Genomic DNA, 11,639 nt, shown 5'->3' with positions numbered 1-11,639 from the left:
TGTACAGTACCAGTCAAAAGTTAGGACACATTTTCTCATTCATTGGAATAGAAAGTTGTGTCCAAACTTTTGACTGGTACTGTATATATTGAGCATATATAAGACTATCGGCTAACATATCGATATCAGAATTTTTTACCCCCTAATATCAGTATCGGCATTGGCCTCGAAACTCCAGTATCGGTCAGGCCCAAGTAAAAACTAAAAACGATGCTGCAGGACTGGTTTGACAAGTTTTGTCTGACTTTCTGATACTTGTTCCACCTCACAAAGTCATCACCAGTGGAATCCACTGTCAACAACATAAATTGAAGCTGACCATAGCTACTGTTCTCTGTGAAGTCACCTTTCAAGCCTTTAGGGGTGAGCGTTTGATAGTCAAAAGACAGATTTTGGATAAAGTATCACTTAAAAGTCAGAGGATCAATTATGTAATTTTGATTAATCAATAGTGAATCAAATGTGCATCTTAAACAGTTTAAAAAAAAAAATGCAGTTCTGTGCTTTTATACATTTTATAAGAGTGTGTGTTTTTGATCAAATGCACCCCACTGTTTTAAATAAAAGTTTTCATGCATGGAGGGTTTGTGATCAGTTAGCTAACTAAATCATAGTTATAAAAAATCAATAATACATGGAAAACATATCAAATTCACATGTATATTTTAATGAGAGAAATTTGTTCTGTCAAGTTTAGATTGATATTAACAAGCTATGGTGATAAAAATACAGATACAGAGAGAAAATACTTCATAACTTGCATTCATGAATGTAATAGGGCTATAAAAATATATGCTGTTTGAGTGGAGTGGAGAAATGAATGCTGGTTCATGGAGGGGTATGGTTCAGAAACAAAAAGATAACTAATTGAGTGAGTGGAGATAGGGGGTATTTTGGGGGTAGGGGAGGGATAAAGACAGAGATAAGAGAAGGATTTGAGTTAAAGAAGGAGTCAGGGGGTACATAAGAACTGATAAAACACTGATACAAAGGTCAAAAGTCTGCGCCACGTCGGTAGTGACACCCCTCCCCTTCAGTTAATCATGCAGGACTCATAGGTGGGCACCATGTATTTGATGTTTATGAAGGCGTCCTCCCCTCCGTAGCGCTCAAACACCTCCAGAGTCTCCTGGATCAGGTCACCAATGTTTTCTCTCTTCTGCTGGCTGTAGTAGATGCCATCTCCAGAATTAACTAAGGGCAAAGTGATAGAGAGAGACAGACAGAATGTGAGAAAAAGGTAAAACACAAAAATAAGTTGTATTTTAGCTCAGTCTGGGTGACTGCAGGCTCTGAGGTTGATGTCAGGGCTCACAAAGCACCACCTGTGGCCTCGCCACACTGCTTTTGCTTCAGACTGAGTCGGCAAATGCCATCCTTCCATCTGACTTCAAACCCAATGGACAGACTGAATTTAATTTACTCCTCTTATACTGTGGCCAGTTGGGACTCAACAGCAGAAGAGTTTTTAACTGTTCAGCTGAAAGTTTAATGAGGCAGCCTGCAGAGAGCAAGGCGATGGCTTTGCTGTTGCAGAGGCACAAGCAATGACCTGGAGTCTCACTCCACAGGTAGGAATGTGTGTGACGCTGGTGTTGCTCTATAATAAAAATCTTAGATGGAGAACAAATTCAACACAATCGAAGAAATGAGTCTGTTGTGTGTGTGTGTGTGTGTGTGTGTGTGTGTGTGTGTGTGTGTGTGTAGTGTGTGTGCATGTGAATTTTTTTTGTTGCATTTCCCAGGTGTTTATGTGCATGTGTGGTAAATGGCAAATGGAGAACATTATACACTTGTGGCCAATCACAATACAACAACAAAGCTGCAGAAATCCCCTCCCCCATGACACACACACACACACACACACACACACACACACACACACACACACACACACACACACACACACACACACACACACACACACACACACACACACACACACACACACACACACAGTGCAGTAAAACACACAATATTGTACAACAGAACCCTATTGCACTGAGGGAACTTGTTATCGAGAAAACATTCCTGAGGTGTCCAGGCTCTACTCCTTTCTCCTTTTCACCAGTAGACACACTGCAACACGCACACACACACACACACACACACACACACACACACACACACACACACACACACACACACACACACACACACACACACACACACACACACACACACACACACACACACACACACACACAGAGATTGTGACTTTATCGGTGCACAGCAAACTGCCAATCTCTTGCCACTGCACTGGGGGCTCAAAACACTTTACAGACGGAGGTAAATATAGAGAGGCACACACACAGTTTTCCTTAGGCTATAGAATAAAAACTAATAAATGAGTGAGAAGAGAAGAGAAGAGAAGAGAAGAGAAGAGAAGAGAAGAGAAGAGAAGAGAAGAGAAGAGAAGAGAAGAGAAGAGAAGAGAAGAGAAGAGAAGAGAAGTGAAGAGAAGAGAAGAGAAGAGAAGAGAAGAGAAGTGAAGAGAAGAGAAGAGAAGTGAAGAGAAGAGAAGAGAAGAGAAGAGAAGAGAAGAGAAGAGAAGAGAAGGTATACCTGTGATGTGAAAAACTAACAGCAGGACTTTAAGGAAGACCCCTCAGCCCCTACTCTCACTTCTAATTAGACCTGGAGAGAAGGGGACATTAAACGTCTCTCCCACTTCTTTATAACACTGTCGTTTATTCTTTCTCAATCTTTTCTAATCTCTCATCTTCCCTGACAGACTCAGCCTTCCTCTTCTCTTTCTCTCTCTTTCTCTTCGCCTCTTCCACCCATCCATGGCCTCCTCATTAAAACACAAAGAGAGCCAGTCCCATAAAGCGGGCTGTTAAGCAGTAACACGTCTATGATCTCAGTCTGCTGCACTTGCTTTCTACTCAGGATCCGTTCTCCTGTTTAACGTGAAAGTGACAGGGAAGAATTCTCCCGTCGTGCTTTGACCGTCAGTCATCCCAAACATACAAGTTTAACAGACCCGGCCTTTATTTAGTGGCTACTTACTGTTTCCCTTTTAGAGAAAGAAAATAATGTATATGTTCAGGACTGTAGCCTTAAAGAAAAGCTGCTTGTATCTAAATTCGGACTGTATTTTATTCTTGAGCTACCCACAACACAGGCATATGGACCCTAGTAGTTAGCAAAATCTTAAATAGCATCTAAAATGCAGGCATCTGAGCAATAAAAGAAAAAAAAAGGAAGGCGAAGCAATCAGTGAGGAATGAGGACCACTATATGCTGTGATGTGTGTAGCTGGAGCAGGAGAGTGGTGAAAAGTGAAAAATAAAGTGACCCGAGTCAGCTGGGTCACTCTTACATGCAGGCTGTATTAGCTACGTGTTGTATGTGTGTTACTGTGCGTGCATGCATGTTAGTGTGTGTTAAAAAGCTAGGCCTGTGCAGAGCCACCCCTTGTTAGTTTGGAAATGAGCAGCCAAAGCTGGCCCAGAGGGAGAGCTTGGCCTTCAGTCTCAGCTCAGACCCGTTTACTGGGGCCTGGAGGGGGGGAGCATGGAGGTCCTGCAAGGGGGGAATTGTTGCTGTTATTATACTGAGCGCTTCAGCCTCTTCCGACTGCATTTCTGCTGCTGAGCCGTTAACATCTGAAGGAAGAGGGCAGAGGAATATGCAATGATTCTCAATATTTAAAGAGCAGAAAGGGGAGAAGTGTGTTTAAGAAGGGATGGAGAAAAAGGAAGGAGGGGAGGGGTGAGGGTGTTAAAAGCTGCCTCTGCAAATGTCCTTCAGCAAAATAACTTTCTCTCTCTCTCTCTCTCTCTCTCTCTCTCTCTCTCTCTCTCTCTCTCTCTCTCTCTCACTCCTCATTTTCTTCTTCATTCCCCCTCCTGCCTTTTTTCTTTACTCCTCTCTCTGTCTCTGCTTTCGGCAATATCCGCAATTCTGTGTAGAGAACGGGGGAAAAAATCCTTAAAAACAATCATAATATAAACTCGCGCTCTGTGAACAGAAGGAAGCCCTAGCAGGAGTTGGCTGTCTGTTCCTCTGAGGAAGAGGAAGGGTCGATGCATGCGCAGGCAGGGAAGGATTCTCGGCGCAGCGACATTTGCTACACAGAAGGTGGAGGAAGAAAAGGAAGGTGGCAGAGAAAAAAAGTGCTTTGTTCCTGCCTTTCATGATAAAATCCCTGGGATTTGAGGGGTTTTTAGTACATAGACCACAAAAGTGTGGAGGAGAGAGGGAATAGGTGAAAGATAAGGGAGATAAAAGGAAAGCATCCTATCAATCTATCTATCTATGCATCTATCATGTCTATAGCAAGTATTGTTATATGAAGCCCTTTGTGACTCCAGAGGGAGCTGCACTAAGTCTTTTAAATTGCCTCATGTGATGTCATTTGGGTCAGCGTCAGCGTCTCTCTTGGGCTCTGTGGTGATTTCTGCCAAACCCAGCCACAGCAACTCTGCACACAACAGCTGCAGCCTTCCTCCTCTTCCTCCACCCTGCTCTTTCTCCATCCCTTTTTCCCCACGGTCCTAAACAACCTGTCTTCCCACATCAAGCTGAAGACAAGCAGTCACAGATGCAGACGGAGCTCGCGGTTTCCTCCTAACTGCTTCCAAATAGATTTTTAGGGTCTATATACTGTGGACAAATTGGGTTTGATTTATAATTATATTATAATGCTTTACTGTTCCTCTTTCTGACTGAGGTTAGTTTGCATTGTGTGTACGTTATGTTGATTTAATCCCCTCTCATGTGCTGTGCCTGACGCACCCCTGTGACACGCACACCGCAGCGGCTTTGGGAAGTTTAGCTCAAAATTCCAGAGCTGTTTCAACATAATATCAACCGACCTGCTGTTGTTTCTAATCAACTTACCCCTGATTGTGGAAGTTCCTTATAAAGCAGCTTACTGAGGAGGGCCCCCAACACAATAGCGCTTTGATCATAGCAGCCAGATGCAGAACAGAATCAATGAATGCGAGAGACCCGGTGGTTTTTTTTTTTCTCCATGGGTTTGGCCTTGCTTGAAAAGGGAAATGGAGGAATGTAGGTTATGAGTGTCATGGACTAACTCGAGTTCCAGGAATATTTTGTGCAGAAGTTGATCGTGGCTGCACAGCTGAGGGTGTTATATGAGCGTATGTGTTGTCATTCTTTCTTATCACAGTGATAACCCTCCCTTTCCTGATTTTTTCCAGGTCATAGAGAATATACATTATCCTTGGCATCACCATATTTTATTACATGTCTTCAACTTCTTTTATGATGCAATCACCCTATTCCTCCTTGTAATTCATTGGGAAATATGTTTAAAGTGAAATTATGCTACTTTTAAATGTAGAAAAAAGTTTTGATTACTATGAAAACAAATGATGTGCTACACTCACCTTAACCTTCATTTTGGACACCACCGCCCATTTTCGTTTGGGGAAGGAAGTACGGTCATATCTGTGTTACCAAACAGGAAGGTGTAAACAAAGGTTCAGAGTGGAAAAAGCAAAGACATCTAGCACACCCTCCATAACACTGGGTGGGGACAACATTTTTCTTGTCTTTCATTTTTTATATTTCTAATTTTAGCGTTAGTGGCTGCAGTTCAATATCTTAACATTAGGAGGGTGAATGCTACCAAGTAACCTTAACTAACCTTTGAATTAGTGTTATCTAAGCTGTTGCTAAATAAACCTAATTTATAATAAAAAAAAACCCCTGCAACAATAAGTTTATTAATCAATTAGTTGCCAACAATTAAATTAATCACCAACTATTTTGATAATTGATTAATTGTTTTGAGGATCTTTAAAGAAAAAAGAAGTCCAAATTCTCTGAATCCAACATCTCAAATATAACATTTTCTGGTTTCTTTAGTTTTCTATGATAGTAAACTAAATATATTTCTAGACAGTTATCAACATTTTCCACCATTTTCTGATATTTAATGGACCAAACAACTAATCGAGAAAATGATCAACAGATTAATCGATAATGTAAATATTAATAATGTTAGTTGCAGCCATAAACTTTAATTACAAAAAATGCCTCTTAGTCTAGCATAAGCAGGTTTATATTTGTTATAATGTCACTACTGATAGTAGCCGCACATATAGCCAGACAAATCCAAATTACTTTCATTTATTTATGAGCCTTTTGGTGAATTCAGTTTTTTTCTTGTTGCTTCTGTGAAATAAGTGCTTTATAAATTTATGGTATTATAAAAATAACTCTTTATCATAAAAGTCTATGTAGATGCTTTTTTCTTCTGTGTCCGCTGAGGGAACAGAAGTGTGGTTCACAAACGTTTTCCCTCCAGATTCAATTTTTTATTCAGCCTTAAATGCAGAAAAAAGAAACTACAGGCAGAAATACTGCAGGCCATGTTCTATCTCATTTAGACTTTTTGTGTGGGACTTTCTCTAAATATCTTTCTTTTTAACAGTGGTTGAAGTTTCTCATAAATAAATCATTCCTGAACTAGGGGGCGAATGTGATCACAAGTGATCTCTCTGCAACATATTTGAGATTGATTCTGATGGTGTGATTATGAGTTGCACCAGTAAATGTTTGTACGCACAAACTTTTGACTGATGACCAGCCATATGCATTGTAAATACAGAGGAAATATGTGGATACTATGTGTGAGTCAGGCCATGAGGACAGGGAGAGGGTGGTGTTGCATGTGTGACAGGTGTGAGGAGGTGGTGGGGACTAGATGGGACCACTGGAGGAGGTCTGTGCTTAACAGCAGGGCTCTAATTAAAAGGGCCTCACAGTTGGGCAACAGACAGGCCTCTCATAAAGAGACTTACACTCTGGCAGAGAGGTGGGAGAGACCAGGTGTGTGTGTCTGCACGCGTGTGTGTTTGCATGTGTGTGTGTGTGTGTGTGTGTGTATGTGTGTGTGTGTTTGCGTGCGCGTGTGTGTGTGTCTGTGTGTGTGAGAGACAGAGCGTGCTTATGTGTGCGTGCCCAACCGTGCCTGTCTGTGAAGAAAAGGTTGCAGACAGAGCAAGAGAGTATCCTAACAGTGTGTATTTGCATACTGAGGTAATTATGTTTTTGAGGGTATTCTGCGTTTACGTACAGACCTGTACACGTGGAGTTGCACACACGTGGAAAGAGGACAAGTGTGCTTATATAATATTGAGACAAAGGTACTGTGTGTGGAAAGAGAGAGAGAGGGAGAGTTGATCATGGACTAAATGTGGAGGAAGAAATATTCTAATCTTTTATTCAGCAACAAGTAAAAAAGACAATGAGTCAGTTATTCATGCTATCAGTACTTACAGTGCTCTAAATCTGATAAAATGTCATGGACTAAAAGCATTAAGTATCACAAAATGCAAATACCTATGTACTTCAAAATGACACTTGAGCAAGGTGCAATTCCTTTGTTTCTTTCCACCTCAGTCTTGGTATGTCCCTCCGCCAAAGTCTCCAGCCCCCTTTTCTCCTAATGAATAAGCCAGAGGCTGACGGACAGCACAGCTGTGGCTCACATACACAATCATGCACACACACACACACACACACACACACACACACACACACACACACACACACACACACACACACACACACACACACACACACACACACACACACACACACACTTGGAGCTGGGCCCATACCCACTATGTTGCTTTTCCATCTCAACCTTTGTGTTTAATCAATAACAGCATTTCAGCTTAACACAGCTAGCCTCAATGAGGGCTGCAGCTTCAGCCACACACACACACACACACACACACACACACACACACACACACACACACACACACACACACACACACACACACACACACACACACACACACACACACACACACCCACACGCATATCCACATGAGGTTGTGAGCAGAGAAGTAAAACAATAGGCTTATGGTCAGCAGTAGTTTATTAAACCCCCAACCTCTACACCAGCCATCATCTGACTGCTCATACTTACTGAAGTCTAACCTTTGCTGTAGGTCAGTGATCTCATTTTCCATGTGTTCATCCAGCCTAGCAGTGTTCAGTCTATAGGCTCGCTGCAACTCGGTGCCATTTCAACCCAGTGAAAGTTGGACGGCAAAGCAGTACGCCAGGTGGAGGAAAATGTGTCAAGGTCAGGTTTCACAGCAGAAAGTAAGACCGAAGGAATGTGTAGACAAAGTTGAGACAAAGATGTAACCTGCTGAGGATGCTCCTGAGCTGCACAGGAGCTAAAGCTGTTAGATTCCTATCGATCCGGCTCCCACCGGCTTACTAGTCTACATCTGTACATAGGTATACAGGAATTGAATTCCAATTCCACACTTCCGCCAAAATCGTGCCATGTCTTTGGCTAATCTTCCCTGAGAAATCCCAGGCTGTAGGAGGGATTCAAAGCCCTGCTAAGGCAAGGTGGGAGAATCAGTCTTCCACACCTCACAAAACCATCTTCTTGCTCATTTCTTTTTCAATTAGCCAACTAGACCTAGCCATGACTGATAGCAATATCAGTTTGCACCATTTAGTCATGGTATTAATGCACAAAGAGGGCTCATCTTAGATGATGGATCAATGCTATTTTCCAAGCTGTTACCATGTCCATTATTGTTTCAATTACCACCATTCAGATAATGGTTATCCCAGTGCCATCTCATCCAATTGTAGCCTGATACATGCATCTGTGAATCAGTTTCAGTATGCTTGTCCCTGGTCTGAGGAAACAAGTCATCTCGTGTTGTTTTTGCAAGTATATCACACTGATGGCTTAGATGGGGAGAAACTTTTTAATTATTGTCAATTTAGAATTTAGTCCATATTTTTCAGGGTGCACACGTAAGTTTGTGTTGCTGCTGCTTATAAATGATACCAAATACCTACTGAAGTAAAGGTTTTCATCCATGCCAGAAAATACAAAGCACTTCTTATCACTGCTAGGGCCATGCATAACCCAGCAGCACAGACCCACACCACAGTCCACAGGCAAGTCTACACACTGCATTTGACTGCGCTGCACAACAAGAAGCTGCAGCTGCTGATGTTTCTGTAAGATGCGGATTCAACCAGAAATACATAATCTTGAATGAAACAAAAATGTCCAACAGACCATTTTCTCCTAAGAGATGTTTTAGATAAGTCTGGGTTAACAAAAGACAAAATCATTGAGATAACTGCAGTGGTGCAAAATACACACTGGTTCTTGTTAAATGCAAGATTAAAAACTGATATGATTAGGAAAAGTGCTGCAGCTATGGCTGAAGAAATGTTTTTTGTTATTTCATCACCTATTTACACACGCAGACCCCTCCAAAAAAAGAAAAAAAAATTAAAAGGGAAATTAATAGGAAACAAACCAACGCTTAACAGTACAGCACACCACACCACAGAGGACCTCGCCTTTCCCACTCTGCCTGTCTGTGTCTCTCCCTGGCTGGAAGCAGTGTCAGTGCTGTCAGGTGTGAGTCAATGCCGTCAGATGCGATCTCATTACGTCAGCTTACCTCAAGGTTAGCAGTGGGCTGCTGGCTAGGCACAAAATCGATCTGCACCAGGGACAGGCGCTAAAGGCCACTGCGGTGTGCTGTGCGCAGACCAAGACACAAGACAAACAAACACTGCGCTTTGAAATGCAAAGGCCCACTAATTCAAGCAACGGCACGTAACATATATACACAGAGATCTGAAAGCACACTGTGATAGAGTCTGACGCTGTGTGAAATGGGAGCAGATTAATATATTAACATATTGCGAGGAATTACCTTCCTTTCAACGCAAGAAGTCTGCAAACATTTCAGTGGGCAGCATACTGTGTTTCATATTTAGTCAATGGTCAAAATGCTGGTTTGCTTTAGTCATACAGATCGAGGAATAAGTAATTATCACAAAAAAGCACTCAGTTCTGTTACTTAAAAGGAGGTCCTGAAGTAAAAAACTGTACAAGCATATGACTTCATGCATATTTAACCAACACCTAGCATGTGACATGCCCCACAGTTTATGTGGGACATGTCACAATAACATCCCAACAGCACAGTCCTCTCTTGATGTTGTCTCTTGTCATATAAAGCAAATGAAATGTTTACTGAGAGCTGACAGCAGAAAGACTGTCTTATAATATGTTGCGAGTTTGATAGGAATCCAATACCCAATGACATGTTTTTTCACCCTTCAATCCATCAATCAGACCATTCAAGTTTAAAGAAAATGCTCACCTCTAACATAAAGTACCTTCATCTGAAAATGACAGGACACTATTCTTTTCTCAGATCTGAGAACATATAGATGTCAAATTAATGGCTGTCACAGATAATTCAAAAAATCAAGGAATAGTTTTGTTCCTATACCAGGTGGTTTTTGACATTCAGTACCAGAAGCTAATGGTGAATGAATTAATATTCATAGGAAACAGCTTGGTTGGTGTACCTTTGCTCTGGTAGCAGGTGTCCATACGTGGAGGTTACTGGCACCTTGCTAAGGCTGGGCCCTCATTTATACATCCTAATGTGCACTGAGAGCACATGTTTAAGTTGCTACAACTACTTGTTTTTTCCCCCATTTGTTTATATGCAGGGTATGAAATGCAGGGTCGCCCATTTGATGTGTAAATATCAGAAGGCTGTCCAGTAGTTGAATATCTGTCATGATGGCTCAGAGGAAGTTACTCGGGTTTGTCGTTATACAGTGTCGACGCACCATATGTGTTTTTTACGCATGTCTAAACAGTGCTGCAAAACTGTAGAAGAACCGACCCACATTTGGTGCTCTGCAGTATCTTCTCGCAATGAAATGTACTGAAATAAATGTATATGTGGCACAAAAATGCAATTTATCAATTTGGCTGGTAAAAATATTCTTGGCCAGTGGATTTTTTCATGCTCCAGGGGAGTCAAAAAATGTTAGGTTTTTTTTTTGTGTGTGTGTGTAATTTTTTTTTTAGAAGATTTACTTTCCTTGAGCACTCCTAATATAAACATTACAGTACAGCTTGGACACACTGCAGATGTTCTGTTTTGTTTTGTCATTAACATCTACACATTATGCATTTGGGCACGCAAACACTATATGTATATTAACACTAAAATACAAACACAGTGAATGACCAGATTAATGAAATATGAAGTTAATGTCCTGTGGAGGCATCTTTTGATTGTCACAAATAAGAGAAGGAGAAAAAAAGAGTTTCCTAATGGAGGGACTTTCCTTGTGTTGCTTTCAGTGAATTGAAATGGATTTTGATGTTTTTGTGTAAAAAGGGCGCTTTGGTTTTGGTTCACTTTATGATCTCACACACATAAAAACAAAACAAAGGGAATAGATCAAATAGAGGCGCAACTGTAATTCAATTTGAATGATTGACAATGAAAGATAAAGGCTCGCACTGTGTTGAGGCCAAAGCTTCTTCAGGTTTTGAGTGATAGATCCGCTCCTCAAATGTCACCCATTCAACTGTACTACAAACAAAAAGATGGGACAAAGCGTTTACAATAAGAAGAGGGAGATGTGGAAAGAAGAGTTCACATTATTACAAAACAAATTAGAGGCAGGCCTCAGATGACATCTGAAAAATATTTAAAAAATGGATAAAACAAGCTGCTGACAGTGGAATGACCTGGACAGCAATGCGAGGAATGGAACCAGAGGAATCACTCTCGTAAAGACAGCAGCATATGTCCAGACAGAAAATCATGTGGGCTTCTGGT

The 11,639-nt window shown here is 41.3% G+C and overlaps 1 protein-coding gene across 1 annotated transcript in view; it reads right to left on the bottom strand.

Annotated features, from left to right (window-relative positions):
• Positions 1 to 1,033: 1,033 nt before the first annotated feature.
• pacrg (PARK2 co-regulated) overlaps positions 1,034 to 11,639 on the bottom strand; it is a 138,915-nt gene continuing 128,309 nt past the window's right edge. Inside the window, exon 6 of the mRNA XM_062440862.1 lies at positions 1,034 to 1,194. Coding sequence (XP_062296846.1) covers positions 1,034 to 1,194 — 161 coding nt within the window. The remainder of the gene's footprint in view (positions 1,195 to 11,639) is intronic.

The sequence above is a fragment of the Scomber scombrus genome, chromosome 19 (assembly GCF_963691925.1).
Source record: "Scomber scombrus chromosome 19, fScoSco1.1, whole genome shotgun sequence".
In the NCBI taxonomy this organism is placed as follows: Eukaryota; Metazoa; Chordata; class Actinopteri; order Scombriformes; family Scombridae; genus Scomber; species Scomber scombrus.
The sequence above is the reverse complement of the archived record's forward strand: the minus strand, read 5'-3'. Positions and strand labels throughout refer to the sequence as shown.